At 37.7% G+C, this 18,237-nt stretch overlaps 1 protein-coding gene across 1 annotated transcript; it reads left to right on the top strand.

Moving 5' to 3' along the window:
* Positions 1-10,361: 10,361 nt before the first annotated feature.
* Positions 10,362-16,979, top strand: LSM8 (LSM8 homolog, U6 small nuclear RNA associated). Its single transcript, XM_016196921.2, has 4 exons — positions 10,362-10,494; positions 11,582-11,622; positions 14,133-14,260; positions 16,706-16,979. Exons 1-4 carry the CDS (start codon positions 10,464-10,466, stop codon positions 16,794-16,796), a joined length of 291 nt encoding a protein of 96 aa, XP_016052407.1. The 5' UTR covers positions 10,362-10,463; the 3' UTR covers positions 16,797-16,979.
* Positions 16,980-18,237: the final 1,258 nt, after the last annotated feature.

The raw sequence follows: 18,237 nt of genomic DNA, 5'->3' as shown, positions 1-18,237 counted from the left end.
AGGTTACAGTTTGAATCTTCCTATGGCCCACAAATCTTGCTACATTTCTCTAATAAGTTTACTTTTCTGCTCCCCAGGATGACTGTATTGATCTGGTTCCTCTCTATTCATCTCTTTCACCTTATCTCTCAGCAGGTATCCTTGATCATAGTTTATTGAGAATATGGGCTTATCACATGGAAGTGTTCTCATCTTTCCATGACCAATCCCTAACTCTACCTGCCACTGAACCATCTTCCCATTTGCATCAAATGAGGAGATATCAGGAACACATCAGAATATAGATTAGAACTCCAGAGATTGAGGCAATTGAGCTTAAGTCTTAAATTAGGGATGATACTAGATTTAGAATAACGATGAATATTATGTTCTGGAGAAAATGGAAATGCTTTGGTGAGGAGATATCAAATCCAAGTTGACCAAATCCAAGTTGTGCTGTAGGACAGGGGTCAGCAAACTACAGCTATTGGGTCTGTAGACTGGTTTTGTAAATAAAATTATATTGAAACACAACTGCATCTGTTCATTTACATACTATGAGTACTACCATGCTACAATGGGAGGGTTGAAGTGTTGCCACGGACACCATATGACCAACAAAGTCTAAACTATTTACCATCTATCCCTTTACAGAAAAATTCACCAGCCCCTATTTTAGAAAGATAACTCTGGCAGCAAGATGAAGAATAAATAATAATGGATACAAATTAGGTGCACAGAAAATATTTGGAGGGAAATTTTGTTAGTTCAGGTAATAATGATGAAGGCCTGGTCTAAGCCAATGGTAGTGAACATGGAAAAGAGAAAATATTGAGAGATATTTTATGTACAGAATCAGGACTCAATACAAAATTAGAGAAAAAAGTTAGAAAGAGTTTTAAAAATTGTCTACAAGTTGCCTATTTTTTGGTGAGAGTGGTAGAGTTCTTAACTGTCATAGGAGAAAAGGAATGGGAAAAGTGAACATTCCCAGGAATAATAATGATTTTCATTTTGGACAAGTTCAGTTCCTACAAGAAATATGCATAGAGCTTGTACAAATTATCCCCAAATGGATTTCTAAAGCTAATGGAGTTAGGGAGTTCATTGGTCTGTAATTGGCAGCTGGTGCTATGGGAATAGATGAAATCACATAAGGAAATGTAAAATAAACAAAAATGTCTGTTAAAAGTATGTATTAAGGACTAGAAAAATTGTATACAAACAAAAATCTGCACATAGATATTTACAACATCAATAGCTTTATTCATAATTGCCAAAACTTAGAAGCAACCAAGATGTCCTTCAGTAGGTGAATGGAAAAAAACACACACAAAAACTGTGGTACAACCAGAGAATGGACTATTCAGCACTAAAACAGAATGAGCTATCAAACAGTGATATGATGTAGAGGAAACAAATATATTTTACTAAGTGAAAGAAGCCAATCTGAAAAGGCTGCATACCATATGATTCTGAATATATGACATTCTAGAAAAAACAAAACCATGGAAACAATAAAAAGATCAGTGGTTGTCAGGGGTTGGGGGGATGAATAGGTGGAACACAGAGGATTTTTAGGACAGTGAAACTATTCTATATGATACTGTAATGATGGGTGCATGTGATTATATATTGCCCAAACCCATATATTATACACCACCAAAAGTGAATGGTAATGTAAACTATGAACATTGGGTGATTATGATGTACCAGTCATAACAAAGGTACCACTCTGGTGGGGAATGTTGATAAAGAGGAAGATTATGCATGTGTGGGTGTAGAGTGGAAATCTCTGTGTACTGTTACCTTAATTTAGCTGTGAGCCTAAAACTAACCTAAAAATAGTCTTAATTTAAAAAGTGTGTATTTAAAGGGTAGTTGAAACTATCATTAATTCATAAACAGAAGATTATAGAGAAGTTAAAATGAATTAACTAAATCTAGAGAGATCTTAATAGCTGAATCTCAAATACATAATGTTCAGTAAAAGCAAGCTACGAAGTATGCTATGAAATTTTAAAACAAAATAACATGCATTGTATGCAGACACAGAGGGGTAGAAAGTATATTAACGATACTACAACTTCAGAATAGGAGGATACAGGAGAGGGAAAGACTAAGAGGGGTAGATTACAGCTTTATCTGCCATGTTATATTTTTTTCAAAAAAACCCCCAAAGATTCCAGTAAAAGACACCAAAAGAGAGAGAGGGGATATAAGCTGTCAGGAGGAAATTAAGAGGTGATAGTAGGTCCCAGACATCAGGAAGGGAAGGAGTTATGTTTTCCAAAGAAGGGCATAAAACATACCATCCAACTTTGTAGACAAGTGAAGTAGAATGAGGATTAATAACCCTCAGAAACCTCAGAGAAAGTTTCAGCAGAATAACAGGGGTGGGAGCCAGATGGTGGGGGGCGTGGAGAAGAAAGACTTAGCATTGAAGAAGTGGAGGCAGTGCGAGAAAATGGCTCATTCAAAAAAGTTGGCAATGAAGAGAAAGATACCCAGTAGTCTGAATGAAAAACACTTAATTTGCCTAATGCTTCAATTTCAGGCCAGGTGGATACACTAAAATAAGTCAACATTTTTTTGCAAAATAGTGAATCCTTATATTATCAAAAGGAAATAACAGAAATAAATCTTTTTTCCTTGAGGGAATATCTACAAAGTATCTCATATGTTAATATGGTATAAAAATAACATGAAGAGCTTGTTTAAATCACAAATAACTTGAAAAGTAGAGTTGAAGTTGAGAAAAGGTGAGCCATGAGACCTAGGGATTTTCAGGGTATGCCATTCACGTAGATAGATCCCAACAAAGTGAGCATGTACCTTGATACAGTCTCCTGGTCCAGGATCTATCCTTCAACTTTTCAGACATAGAAACTTAATCTCATTAATGTGATTACAATTAACAAAGCTCACCACAGACTCCAATTGAAGCTGCTTTACTTATTTATAATTAGGACTGTAATTGCCAAGCAGTGCAGATATATCAACCTGACCAATGAGTCCAATTATCACAAGGGTGTTTGGCATACAAGAAAGCAGAACAAGGAGTTAGTTACCTTACTAGAATGTGTCATGACTACTGGCTTCTATGTGACAATACCATATCCTTGTAAAGTGGCTTCTTGATTTGGCCAAACAGAATATTCTCTCTTCGGGTGAAGGCATGTTCTCACAAATTTCCTTTTTCTACACATTTGTTTCTAAACATATGTCTTCTAATGCACAAATCTGTTTCTCACAAATGTTAATACCTTTCTGCCTAAGAGCAGATGTTTCTTTAAGATGATTCTGCTTTTCCCTGCACTGAATGCACTACACTTATTGTTTAACTTTTGGAGCTCTTTGAGGACATCTAGGATCACCTCCATATAGAAGATAACATTTCATTCCTATTTACAAATTCACTGGCAAATGCTGAAGGGCAGAGTCAACATTCCCCAAATTTCAGTCATACCTGTACCACTTTCATGATTTTTCTATATTTGAGAACAACTCTTTTGTCATTATTTTATTTTTCTTCAAATAAATTCACTTCTTTACCAAAATTTATTTTTAGGGATACTTTATCTTACTATCACTAATTAGCAGCCCACTCTATATTTGACATAAGTAAAAATAACCAAAAAGAATAAAAATATTCTTTAATAATTCATTGGTTTCACTACTACTGTATATTCACATGCCACCACTTATTTCCACAGCTGCTAAAATATGACATATTGTTTTGTATCTTATGTAAGGTCTAATATAGCCCATAAAATCCTGGCCTGTTACTGAAAATTGCAAATGTATTACTTTGTTACAACATAAGCACTGTTCTGATTCATCAAACACTGATGTGAACCAATCTGGAAATTTTAGATCAGTCTTCTAAATGGGATTTATTTTCTCTCTCCTAACCAGTCCCAGGCTTTTGCCTATCACTCCACCTCTTAGATACAAGGGATAATCTACTACATAGTGCTAAAACTGGATCCTCCCAACTTCCTTGTTTCCATCTAAGATCCTGCTCCTATTAAAACTTGAGCTAATTGTACATAACTCCATTCCTGTGTCTCCCAACCCAAACCCACAGGGAGAATAACCTCCCTACTTCTACTTATTTTAGAAGTGATGTCATTACATTAAATTCAAGAGCAGTTTTGGATATATAGATATATATATATATTCTCCACAAAAGTGGTAAACTTCTTAAGAAATCTGTCTTATTGCCTGGCCATGTGTGGCTCAACAGTTGAGCACTGACCTAGGATCCAAGAGATCACAGTTCAATTCCCGGTCAGGGCACATGCCTAGGTTGAGGGCTCAGTCCTCAGTAGGGGGAGTGTAGGAGGCAGCTGATCAATGATGACTCTCTCATCATTGATGTTTCTATCTCTCTCTCCCTCTCCCTTCCTCTCTCTGAAATCAATATATATTTTAAAAACAAACAAACAAAAAACTGTCATTTATTTGATACTATTTATCAAATAGCTTTTTCTATTTTTTCCGCATGTCAAGCTTTCATTAAAGATTTTTGAATGAGTAAGTAAACAAATTAAATCCCACTGCAGCATTTGTTTCTGTGTGGGTAAGCATGTGTGTGTGTTTCTTTGGAAGGACTTACAGGTGAACACAACTTTAAGATAAAGTTGTGACAACTGTTAGAATTCAGGTCAAACTGGGATGTTTACAATCATCTATTTGTGCCGGAGCCTGCCGGCAGTCGAACGGGAACCTGATTGAGGGGGTGAGGATTGGAAAAGAAAGACAAGAGACAGGATGGGATCGGGAGGGCTGCAGCTCATTCCTGTTGCCAGCTGCCAGCCCCGAGTTTATTTTCTCCGCTCAATATATACAGGCACTGTTGATTGTGCTGAATAGCACCCTGCCCCACATTTCTTCCCTTAGCCCGATACTAAGTAATTCCTCCAAGGCCCTACGAATGCCTTTTCAGAGTAAACACCCTGCCTCCTGCAGGAGCTCAGGCCTTGGAAAGTATCCTTATCTCGGCTTCTAATGGGAACTTTTGGGGAGGATAGAGTCCTTGGCTTGGTATGTGGCTTAACTATCCTTTAACCCTTCAGGCCGGGGCCAGCTTCCTAATTAGCCTTTCTAGAATCTAGTGTTGCTTTGGTGCCTCAAGGACTGGGTCAGGGAGCAGGAGGGCACCTCTGCAGCTCACCCAGGCAGCTCCTCTGTGCCTGGGGCCACTAACTCATCCACATCTCCCTGGGGAAGCATTTTCCACTGATACCGTTGCATGGGTCTCTGCAAATTGATAGCTGGGACACTGAATGCAAACCGTTCCCTGTCCCTCGGATGGAGGGGGAGCGGGGGGAGCAGGGCGAGTGCTAGCACCGCTGCCCACCACTCGGGTCAATGCCTCAGAGATTTCTCTCTTGATGGCACTAGGGCAAGCGGGCCTCCCGGGTCTTTCTCCCTGGGCAGCACCTCGCCCGGCGGGTCCTCCCGGGGGGAGTCCCGCCGGCTCCCCACATATTTGCATGAGTTCATTTGCATGGAGTAGAAGGAGACTATGAAGAGAATCTTTTTCTTCACCCTTTTCCATGGTCTTGTATCTAAACTCAGTACAGGGGGCCAGCTACACACAGAAGCAAGAGTTGTTTTCACAAGGATTCTCAGAGATCTGGATATACATGTAGCCCTTCTTCAGAACCCAATAACAAGCTGTGATATAGAGACAAGAAGGAAGCCTCATCATTTAAGATCTAAAAACAGTATAACTTCAGCTAAGAAAAGATATTGAGAATAGACTACCATTTGGGCAAACTTGACAGCCTAAGGCTCTGGAAGTTTTGGGAGACAGTCTCCTGCTCTCTCACTTCCCTGTTCCCCCAGAGATATTAGAAAGGACCACCCTGAAGAGAATTCTCAAGACTGCATGACCATTAATGAAATCTGGAATAGAAAAATGAAAAGAGTTTTGGTGAGTTATTGTGAGACACTCCAGGTGGACTCTCAGAAATGACTTTAAATGGGCGATAGAAATCCTGCATGAGGCACATTAAGCATGACTCTGAGAAATCTGAGTTATTATAACTTCCTTTGTGCCCTCAAACTATGACAACTCCTAGGCAAACTTGGATTACATATCTAATAAAGAATGGTTCAACAATAAAGTATCCCAAAAAATGTTTCAGACAAATAAGGATTTGCTACTGTCACAAAAAATTTCTTCTGTATAGTGAATAGCCTCTACAGGTCCTTTCTTATCCCTGCCCATGTAACAAAAGAATTGCATTAATTATAAATGAGTGTTTTTTGGAGCTGTACACCTTGTTGACAAGAAGTAGAAACATACTTTTAAAATATCTTTTACAAAATTGGGATTATCTTCTGACCCTCCTAACATTTTCTCACTTCAAATATCCCCAAAACTTAAAATGACTAGAAACTGAATCATTCACTTAAGTGAACACTGTCAGTGCTTTACCTAGACACCCTAAGACTGTCTTCATGGTTTCTGTGAACCCCTCTCCTGGCTTCATGTGTTTTTGCTTCCTGAGGCCAGGATCTGCTACTCTTTTCCAGAATATTGCCAACCTTAGGCTACTTGGGCTTCGGCCTCATTCGGAGAGAGCTAGAAGTTTGCATCCTCTACTCCTGGCAGCCCTTCCTAAGGATTGGCAAGGTAGGGGTTATAGAAGCCCAGGTCCCTTGCCTCAGGTGCAGCATCAACTCACACATAGCATTCCCCTGTTGGGGTGAGCCTGGGTAAGGTTTAGTCTGCAAATGCAATGTGCTTTGTTTCCTCCCCTCTTCCCCTCCTGCTGCCCTCAATTCCTTACTGATTTGTCTTGGGAACACTTCCATAATAAATCACAGACATATAAATAAATCCTTGCTTCACAGTGTGCTTCTGGAAACTCTGTCTTAAGACAGTCTTCTAAAAAGAAAGGTTTACAAAGAAATCCCAGGACTCAGAGGGGCAATATGATAGGGACAGTCTCACAAAAAGGTGGATTAACCCATTACCATCCCAACATGATTTAAGGAAGACTGGAAAAGCATTTTGCTTGAGTATTTGACTGCCACTAATATTGGAAATGCCAATATGAGTGACTTACTCTGTAAGCTTTGAGTCCTTTGCAGGTTCACCACACCATGTCCAGTTACTCCAGGAAAGAGGTATGTGTAGCTTAAAACCTTCATCTCCACCACCAAAATCACTAAGGATTCTGAATGCCACAACTAGATCACTGTGGTGTTGGGGAGGAAGGAGAGTTGAGATTTGTCAAATGTTTACCTGAAGAATCCAATATGTTTAGGGGGATGCATAGATTTATTGGTGGCATCTACTTATGGGCAGACACAGGCTGGTCTGTGTTTGGGGTCAGAATGGCAACTCAGGCTCACCTAATGGTGCTTTCACTTTGGCTTGCTTTTGAACCAGTAAGCGAGTGGGTCAAAGCATATACATGAGATTAGGATATAGACTAGTGGCTGAAATAACTAGGAGGCACACCCAGAGCTGGGCGATCTCATCGTCCTAGAGAGAGGAATCAGCAGGTCAGAACAGCTCTGAACTGTGGGTTCACCCTTTTTTTTTTTAAATTGTTCAAAACATTACAGATATCCCCTTTTCTCCCCATTGATCCCCTCCACTCTGCACCCACCCCTGTGGGCTCACTCTTTGCTATTGATGCCATTTCAGACTTAATGAGGGTCATCCCGTAGTTTACACTAACACCATTAAATAAATTCTTGCTGTGTTTTTGTCAGATAGCTGAGTCATTTCTGTGCTTCGTTTATTGCTACATCACTGAGCCTAACTGAAGTTTTAGTGCAGCAGCCTGGCTATGTTCTACCATAGACAGGTATTTTATTTTTGAGTAAACAACCCATTTTAAATCAACTTTGGTGGTAGCAGTGATTGTTTACCTACGGATATTTAAAGAGGTCTGTATAGATCTGTGGAGAGGGGCAGCAACCTCATATCCTCCTTTGAATGATGTAAAAGATGATCTGGTGATATCAGATGATGACAAGAATTGGGGTTAGGCTACGGATACCTTCCAACTTAAGTAAGATACAGATCCCTTTGAAAGGAACTATTCATGATCTCTATCTTAGTTTGGGGTGGGGGTCTCCTCTGAAAACAGACTCTGGGGCAAGAATTCAAGTGCAAGTAGTTTATTTAGGTAAAACCAGTAAGGCAGTGAAGAAGGGTTACAAGGAAAGGAAGGTAACCAATTAGAGGTGCATTAAATCAGCTACTATGTTGAACAGCTGGAGATACCTCACCTGAATTATCCTACCAGGTTGAAGAGGGCTGAGGTATTTATAAACCTACCTTGTCAGTCACTTAAGACTGCTTCCTAAGAGTGCTAATTCCCTAGTGTTTCTAGCCTGCAGCAAATAGGCAACTGTCAAAAAGAAGGCTCTTACCCTTTGAGGCAGCATGGATGGACTGGAGACTACTATGCTAAGCAAAATAAGCCAGTTAGAGAAAGGCAATTATCACATGATGTCACTTATAAGCAGAATCTAAAGGACAAAATAGCCCTGGCTGGTTTGGCTCAGTGGTTGGAGAGTGGGCCCAAGCACGGAAGGATCTCAGGTTCAATACCCAGTTAAGGGCAAGTACCTAGGTTACAGATTCGATCCTGGTCCAGTTGGGGCATGTTCGGGAGGCTAGGAATCGATGTGTTTCTCTCACATCTATACCTACCTCTCTCTTTCTCTCTCCCCTTCCTCCCTCCCTCCCTCCTCTCTAAGAAATCAATGGAAAAAATATCCTCAGGTGAGGATTAACAAAATAAACAAACAGTACAAAATAAACCCACAAACAAAATAGGTCCAGAGGTACAGATCTCAATTGGTGGGGAGAGGGGAGAAGTGGAGAAGAGATTAACCAAAGAACATATATGCATAATCCATGGAAACAGACAATAGCATAGGGAAAGCCTGGGGTGGCAAGGGGGTTGGGTGGAGGGGGCAAAAGGGAGAAAATGGGAGACATCTGTAATACTGTCAACAATAAAAAAAAAATTTTTTTTAAGAAAAAAATTAAATCAGCTAATGGGTTTGATAATGGGTATGGGTTTTGCCATAAATTTGTGTTAAATCTGTAGCTCCAAGGTTTTAATGAAAATCTATTTAAAGCACATAAACACTATGTGACAGAAATTACATTCCTTGTAATTAGTAAACATGACACAAAAATTTAGAATTTTAAAGTAAGCTTGTATAAAGAAGGTTTAGTTAAAACTATTTTTAGTTTTAAAAAATTTACAAGCTAAATGAGCAAGAAAATGTTTTAAGATCACTGTAGCTCACACTACCAGAATATTTTTAAGCCAAAATTCTTAGTTGCCAGCTTGAAGCCACAAACTTGAGCTGATTTAAGCAAAAAAGGAATAATAAATTAAAGGATACTGAATATCTCACATTGTGAGAGAGGCTGGAGAACCAGATGCAGAAGTTGGCCATGCAGCATGTCCCAGACACATTGCAAAGCTGGGTCCCTGTGGACACTATGGCTAAACAATAAGAGTGAAGTTCGGAGGCCCCCAAACTGCTGGCAAGCCCATGTCCCTGGATGCCACCAGTAGCATCAATGGCATTGTTCCTTTATGAACTTGCTCTTGCTGCAACTGTTATGAGTGTGTTCTCTGTATTATATGTACTATACATATTATATGTGGTTTCAAACAGGTCAGAGTAAATTTTAGTATATAAAATAACCATTTGGGAGTGGTCAGTAGATAAGTTTGTGGGAATGCTGTAATGAAAACAGACGCTTCACTTTTCAGACGAAAACTGCTGACATTGCAAGAGTTATTTCAAACCCACAATTCTTCAGCTAAGCAATCCCAAGTCTAACTGAAATCGGAGATTTTGTAAAAAGAGGAAATAGTGCCTGCCTAAGGGAGGCCCGCACATCCTTTCCAGTTTGTACTCAATTTCTTAAATAAGTGAATAAAAAACGTCGCCAAGTTGGAGCACTTTTACAGGCAGTTAACTTAGTCTCAGGTCATTCAGCTTCTAAAAGATTAATTACCGCTCCTGTGGTGGAAAACGGGATTCCACCTCCCCGCGCCTACATTTCATAGAACAGCACTCATTTAATTCTGCTTCACTTGTGATGAAAACACCTTATTCCGTTTTCCTTGTCTTTCCTCTGCACTTTCCCCTAGTAACTTCTGCCCACTGCCTTTCATTCCGCTAGGAAACTTGCTCTCCCATTTTCCCCTCCTACCCTATTTTCCTTTGCTCGCTTTCGCCGCTCTAGGTTTCCGAGATCACAACCCGGAAAATCAGCCGAAAAAACACTGCGCACGCGCATTAAGCTCGTCGCCGCTAGGCCTTATGGGTAAGGTGGGCCGATATACCCCCCGATCTCTGACTCGCGGAGGCTACGGTGTGGGAACTCTCGCGATATTTGCCGGGCGCTGCCGGTGGTCTTGTCTAGCTCCTGTCGTCGCCTACGCTGCTGTGTTGCTGGGAGCGGTCAGCCGAACAACATGACTTCAGCTCTGGAGAACTACATCAACCGTATCCTCTGGTGGCCGCCGCCGGCGCTGGCCGGAGCCGTGGTGAGGCCTGCGCTCCACTGGAGAGGGCTGGGGCAGAGGAGGCCGGGGTCGGATCGGCGGGCGGTTGGGACTTCCGGCCACTGCGTGACCCGGGTTCGGGGGTTAAGGATGCGGGACCGGCCAATCCCGCAGCGGGGGCTGGAGCGCGCCGCGGGCCCAAGGCGCCTTTTAATTTTAACCTTCAAAACGTGATTCTGAACTTTTCCCTGTCTGTAGAAGCTCTCTATTAATGCATCCTTACTACCCTAGGGCCTGTGCGGTTGTTTGGGAATAAAATGAACAGTCGTCCTACCGCTGACGATATTATAGTAAACCCACGTGCTTGTTTTTATTCTCAGGCGTTGCTCGTTGTTCCGCCCCTTTTCCACTTGGCTCAACGTCTTTGTTGATAGAATGGAAGTAATGCTTGCCGTTGTAGTGGATCGTCACAAGAGACAAATAACTAAAAAGCCGCTATGGAGTCTTAAAGCACCCTGTACATGTGTTTCTCGGTACAGAAACACTACATTGTTTTCACATACAAATTTGGGGGAAAGTGAAATACTGAAGACTTAATGCTGTAAAGCATTTTTATACCTTGTGACACTGATTACAGCTTTTTTCTTCTGAATTCCAGAAGCCAAGTCCTGGAAGACAGTGTCTTACACGCTTGAAATCATTCAACATTAATTTAGCACTAACCCATTTTAGTTTTAAAGATGAGGACACAGGTCTCAGAAAGGGGGAATGTCTTGCTCAAAGCCGGAGGCAGTACTCCGCAGTTAGGAGGAGTGCCAGGCACCCAGCTGTTTGGAGACAGGTTACACTTGATCACCTACAGAAAAGGATTTTTTTTTATATTTACCTTTTCAAATTGTGTAATTGTCACAAGGAATTGAAGAAGTTAGAAACTTTAAAGTTTATATATTGTGAATGTAGTGTTTGTGTTGAATAGTTGTATCTTAATTCTGTCACCTTTTCCCTAGTAATTCAAACCACTTCCTTACCAGGTTCTAAGTTTTCAGTTTGCATTCCTTGAGAAATGCTTTCCTTGATTCATTTATCAGGAACTGTTGCTGTTATTACTTCTGATGGGAGAATGATAGTGGTACGTATTTGGCATATTCATTCTCTGCTTTCTTGGAGGCTTATTGGTTGTAAACTTTTTATGTTGTGAATGTAGTATTTTCTTCTTTATTAATAAATTTGAGTATAAGTTACAAGGCTTCTAGGAGCTAGGATGAATAATAGATTCTGCCCTCAGAGGGTGTCTAAGCTAGTCTAGTCTGCAGATATCTGCCTGTATTTCATATTTATCTTTCTCTTCCATTTTTTATTTTCTTTTCAATTCAGTGCTCTGATATTCACTACATGAGTCATAATTTTTTGAAAGTTTGTATATGCTTCTTAGAATCTTTTTTTGATTAACGTACTACATATATATGATCAACATTTAAAGCTTGTATGGTGTTAATATTCTTTGACTATTCTTAGGTTGTATAACAAATTATGATGATTGACCCTAAATTTATTTAATCTCATTTGCCCATTTATTACAGTATCCCCTTTAATTCCAGAAAAATCTTGGATTCTCTACTTGACCTGTTTAGTTATCTGAGTAATTTGTCCCATGTTTTTTGCTACTTAATTATTTCTTCACTTAGAATTCATATACCTGTTTGCTTTCAAAAAAGTTTTAAGGCTGCTAAACACCCTATTTTCTAACTATCTAATTCACGTAATTTAATCTCTTATTTTCCCATTCTGCAGTTCTATTTTTGTTTCTTGTTTTCTGTTTAATCCTTGTGGTTTTTCTCAGTAGCTCCTTAAGAGACTATTACCAGTCAGTGTTATACTTTGCCATTTATTAAATTACATTATCATTTAATCTCGGTGAAGAATTACCCCTGTATTTTAGGTTAGGCACCAAGCTCAGAAAAAGTGAGCTACTTTCCCAGAGTCACCTGTAATCAAGTGGCAGAACCAAACTGGGATTTAAATTGGATTTGGCTCCAAAGCTAAGGCCAGTTGCCTTGCTTCCTTCTTACCAAGAAAACAATCATGTTTTCTTTTAGGCATCTCACCTTATATTTTGTCAAGGACAGTTTGAAATAGTTTAATCTCAGCTTAATACTTCGAGAAGCCTACTGCTATTAACACATATTTGCAAATATTTTTTTTATTTTGCAAAAACATCAAGTTTAAATTTTTCTATTTTTTTTTTACAGGGTAGATAGTGAACTCGAAAATTATTTTAATTTTATAGAAAAAGGAAAGCTATTTAAAAGAGCATTTTGAGTACTTAAGTTCAGTAGTTCTGCATTTCTTTGATGCATGGTTCGTTTGATAGAACAGCTATGTATAAAATGAAGCCAAAAGGCTAAGTATGGGTGTGATAACTATTTACTAATTAGTTTAGTATAGACAGTACTCCATATTTTGTTTTCTCTTTATTTCATTCTGATTTTATATATCTTGATTTTCAAAACATGAAATAGTTTAATAGGGAGCTTCAGAGACTTAAACAACCAAACTAATATAAGTTGATGTTTCTTCAAAAACTTGAATAGTCTCCGAGTTACTGTGTTGTGCTAGGCCCATGTCTTCCTTTATTCAAAATCAGGAGTCTTAAAAAAAAAAAAAAAAAATCAGGAGTCTTCCATAAAACTTGATCTGAATATTCCCTTCAGGGTCTGGTTCTAATTGTTACATTCATATTTGTATCTACCTTATTGTGTTATTAGGAGGATTAAATAAGTAAATACATGTGAGGCCCGTAGAACAGTTTCTGGCAAATAATAAGTACTCATTCATTAAGTGTTAGCTATTAATAACAGTTCGTACATCTTTATGGGACTTATTCGAAATAAATGTAAATTATATTTGCTTGTTCATAGTAGTATAATAGTTCAGTTGTCTGGGTTTGAAGCTATCCTTTCATGGTTCATATCCTAGCTCTGCTACTTTCTACCTAGGAAACCTTGAGAGATTACTTAACCTCCCTGTGCCTCAATTTTTCTTCTCTAAAGTGGGAATAATTATATCTACTTCAAAGGGTAAAGATTAATTGAGATAATGTTTGCAGTGTGTTTAGCACAGGCCCTAGTACTAATATGTAGCATGAAGTGATACTGCTACATTGCTATAGCTAGTATGTATGGCTCCATATATAGAGTATGCAAAGCAGAGTTTATTCTTGTATTACATATTTTTCCATACGAGCAATTGTAAACCTACTTTTGCCCAGCCCTGTATAGTTTTCCCTTAAATTTCACTTGTTTTAGTTTGTGTCTTTAGAATGTTAGCTCCTGAACTGGACTACCTGGGCTTTTTTGCTACTTTCTTGAAAATACACTGGTACATAGGTGTCCTTTGTAACTCTCAACAACTCTGCACACTAGTGAGATGTGTGGTTTTTACCCCTTAAAAAACCAAGAGGTAAGTTTTGTGGCAGAATATTGTTAATTATAAAGAGGAATTATATTTTACAGTGGACTTGCATTTAAATCAGGTACTACTGTTGGAGGACCCAGCATCTAAAATTATTGTGTGGTTAAATTTGCACATTCAAGTAAACCTGAATACTTGTCTTTTTTTCTTGAACTTTTCTTTTTACAGGGAACACTGAAAGGTTTTGACCAGACCATTAATTTGATATTGGATGAAAGCCATGAACGAGTGTTCAGCTCTTCACAGGGCGTAGAACAAGTGGTACTAGGGTTATACATCGTAAGAGGTGACAATGTGTAAGTAAAATGTGTCTTTTTTAAGGCAGATTAAACATACTGTAGGTATATTGCCCTGCTATATGGAGAAGAGGTTTTTATCTACAGAGATTTGCCCATATTTCTAATAGTTAAATGGCCTCAATAGGGTCCAGAAAGGGCGTTGCCTTACACTGAATACTTCATTAGAGAGGCTTCTTAGAATGTTCTTCCAAAATACTCCTAATTTCAGAGAAATGTAAATATACTCCTAGAGTACCAAAGCTAGGGTTTGAAAATTTCTTTGAAATACTTTGCATGAACAATTTTAAATGATCCCTGCTCTATAATAGAGCTGAATTTATAAACAAGTACTTACCCATTGCTTATTTTTTTTTTTTAATTTCAGTATAATTGGCACACTAAATATGTCCTTTGTTAATGCTGTGGCCTCAGTTAATTTGTGACACACGGATAGGGCAGTTTGAGAAGGCATATTTTAGTGGTGGCAGTTTAAGAAAAGTCTTCAACAGTGTAAAGCAAAACTGTTCAGTAGACCTTTTGGGGGTAGTGGAAAGGCTTGTATCTGCATTATCCACTAAGGTACGGACTAGCTGTGTATGACTGCTGAATACTTGGAAAGTGGGCTGGTGTGACTGAAGAACTGAATTTTAAATTTTATTTAATTATAAGTTAATATTCACAGGTGGCTAGTAGCTACTGTATTAGAAGTGCAGTTATAGCAGCTACAAGATTGTTGAATCAATTTTCTAGTGAGTACTGTATAGATCTAAAACATAACTGGGACGCAGCAAAAGATATATTAGCATCTCAGATTAATTTGGGGGACAGGTAGGATGTAGAAGATGAATGCTGTTCATTTGAATTGTTTATCTTAAAATCATCTTTGGATGAGTAAATTACTAGATTTTTAATGTAAATCAGGGGTTTATAAAGTATTCTATAGAGATGATTTAGGTGCAGAGTTAAAAAGTGAGCTGTAAAGAAGAAGAATGCAAAGGAGGTGGGGGCCCTGATCCCTTGACAAGAACACACTGATTCTTTATATTGCAGCTCTGCATAATAATTGACTTTAAGAAGCTTTCTCCTACATTAAAAAAAAGAAAACAAAAAATTATTTTGAACTGCTATTTAAAAAATCTAAATCTTTGCTATAGACCCAGTGGTGTGCTGAAGCCAGCTTGTACTGGCTCACAAAAGCAGATTATTGCATATTCCGTTTTGTAAGCCAGTTGATTGATATCTTATTGGTGGATTGAAATCGGCCATAGTGGGAGTATTTGCACTCCAGTTTCAGTAAATGCTGCAAACCAGCCTCCACATTTTTCTTTGGAGAGCTGGTTTTAAAACATTTACCAGCACTCCATTGTCTTTATAAGGATTTGATACTAAATTTTTAAGGGTATAGTTGAGATCTTTGATTTGTTTTATTTTGAGAAAGCAACATATTTTCTCAGAGTTCGGTACTTTTCATTATTAGAGAACTGAAGGCTTTATATCGTTTAAAGCAAAATTGGGCAGATTCTGTATTGAAAGTATTCATTTATAGAATTTACTCTCATTAAAACCAAACAAATTTAAACAATCAATTTTTAGTGGAATAATGTTTCATACATGTCTCTTGTTCTGAATGTAACAATGACTATATCCAGCTAGAAAGCCATGGCTTTGTTACCTAGCACAGTATTAGTGAAATTGATGTTACAGATGTTATGTTTGTGTTGAATCAAGTAAAAATTTACTTTCTTTAACTCTAGCCAACCACATCAAAAATTATTTGTTCAATACATAAGTACTATTATTTTTGTATATGAAAAACTACTTTTTGTTAAAGTAAACTGAGAAATCATGACAATGACTAATGTTATATTAGTCATTGGATTTAGTTCATTGAAGTTACTTAAATAACAGATGCTTTTATTTTTTTATTTTTTTTATTTTTAAATATATCTTTATTGATTTCAGAGATACGAAGGGAGAGAGAGATAGAAACATCAATGGTGAGAGAGTCACTTATCAGCTGCAGCCCACAACCTGGGCATGTGCCCTGACCGGGAATTGAACCCGATCGCCTGGATCCTAGGTCGATGCTCAACCGTTGAGCCACACCTGGCCAGGCTATTTTCTTACTTAGTAGTGATTTTGTGATTCCCCTCTTCCCAGACCTCCCCAATACAGTCCCTGGAGTTGAAATCATAAAATTGGAAATTTTGGGTTTTTGTACAATATCTATTGTATTTGTGTCTTTTTTTCTTTAAAGACTTACGATCGAGTTTATACTATATGAAATATGTCCTTTAATATTAGTTGCTGTAATAACATTGCCTTTAAATGATTTTTTCTTTAGTTTTGGGACTTCATGAAAAGTTTGATTTTCGCCTTAAGTAGTTCTTTTTACTTTGTCCTCTCAATTTTATTCAGAAATGAGATTGTTAACCCATTTTTTTTCTCCTCAACTAATTGCAGTGCAGTCATTGGAGAAATTGATGAAGAAACAGATTCTGCACTTGATTTAGGGAATATTCGAGCAGAACCTCTGAACTCAGTAGCACACTGAGGAAAAATTACATACATTGGACATCTGTAAATCTTTGTACAGAAACTGATTATTCTGATGATGATGGTTTGAATTTTTATGAATGTGTAATTGTACAATTTTGACTCCATATTGATTCATTGTAATATGATACGTAAATTAAAATATTTTTACATTTTCTTGAATAAACATTTTTTGTCTAAATCGTTGGTTTGGTAGCTTTGTTTTATTTTTTTGTTATAGTGTGAAAATCTATGATTATTTTGAGAATTTAGAAGAAAATTTCTGATATTTTAATCTTTATGGAAAAACTAGTTGAAAAGAGAAATATATGTGCTGTATAACACAAGCATAAAATACCATCAATAATAGTGCAGGATACATATGTTTCCTTGATATTTAGGAAAATCACAGGAAAGTAAGTCTTCCGCAGTAATCTGAACCATCCCATTTATCACACTGCCCTGGGGGTTGCTCCCTAACACTTTAGAAGTGTGGGTAAAATGTGTTCGGCTGAAAAAAGGAAAAGTGTTAATAAAGTTGTATATTACCTGAAAAAAATGATGCCGTATAGCATTAAAAGCCATCTTAGTTCTTAATTTTAAGAATTGTGGAATTAATAGTATTAAATGTTTCTTTATAAATAGCAGCAAATAAATCTTAAGTTTGTATCAAAGTATTGCTTGCTATTATTGTCAACAACTCTCTTTGTCCATAAACCTGATTTCAAAGGAAGTACTTGTAAACGTGGTTTCTCAGAGCATTTCAGGCCTATTTTTGGTTGATCATTTCAGTGAGTCAGTTAAGTAGATAATGTCCCTCATCTACAAATAGACTGTTTTCTAAAACTTCTTGTACAATTGGTTGATTATACATTTCAAAGAATCCATAGAAACAGTAGTGTTTAGATATCCAGGCTAATCCACAAAAATTTTCAACTTATGTGTAGGCCAAAGTGTGTATCTGATGAAAATAAAATGGGAAAATATTTACATTCTTATAATTCAAACAAAATTTAAATACTTTTTTCTTTTTAATGAAACTGTTCAGGTGTTGGCAAACTGTTTTTGTAAATATGCAGGTAGTAAGTATTTTAAACTCAGGGCCATATGGTCTCATGCTATTCTTGAAGCATGAAAGCAACATAATTATTATATCAGTGAATGGGTGTGGCTGTGTTCCAACAAAACTTCATTTACAATTAACTGGCAGACAGGATTTGGCCAGCAGGCCATAGTTTAATGACCCTTGGCTTAAACAATATAAGCTAAAGAAATGATGTCTAATCTACAGATTCTGAGGTCTAGAATGAATTTTTTTTTCAGTTTAGTTTGTAATTTTTAATATTAAAACTTACTAGACAGTAGTTTTTGGTTCACAAAACATTTTACAGGAGATAACTTCTCTGTTTCACAGAAACAAAACTTGTTAAGGAAATGTATTCTAACTACAAATGAAGTCC

The sequence above is a fragment of the Miniopterus natalensis genome, chromosome 10 (genome assembly GCF_054644295.1).
Source record: "Miniopterus natalensis isolate mMinNat1 chromosome 10, mMinNat1.hap1, whole genome shotgun sequence".
In the NCBI taxonomy this organism is placed as follows: Eukaryota; Metazoa; Chordata; class Mammalia; order Chiroptera; family Miniopteridae; genus Miniopterus; species Miniopterus natalensis.
Note: the sequence above shows the minus strand (reverse complement) of the source record. Positions and strands in the feature narration are given on the sequence as shown.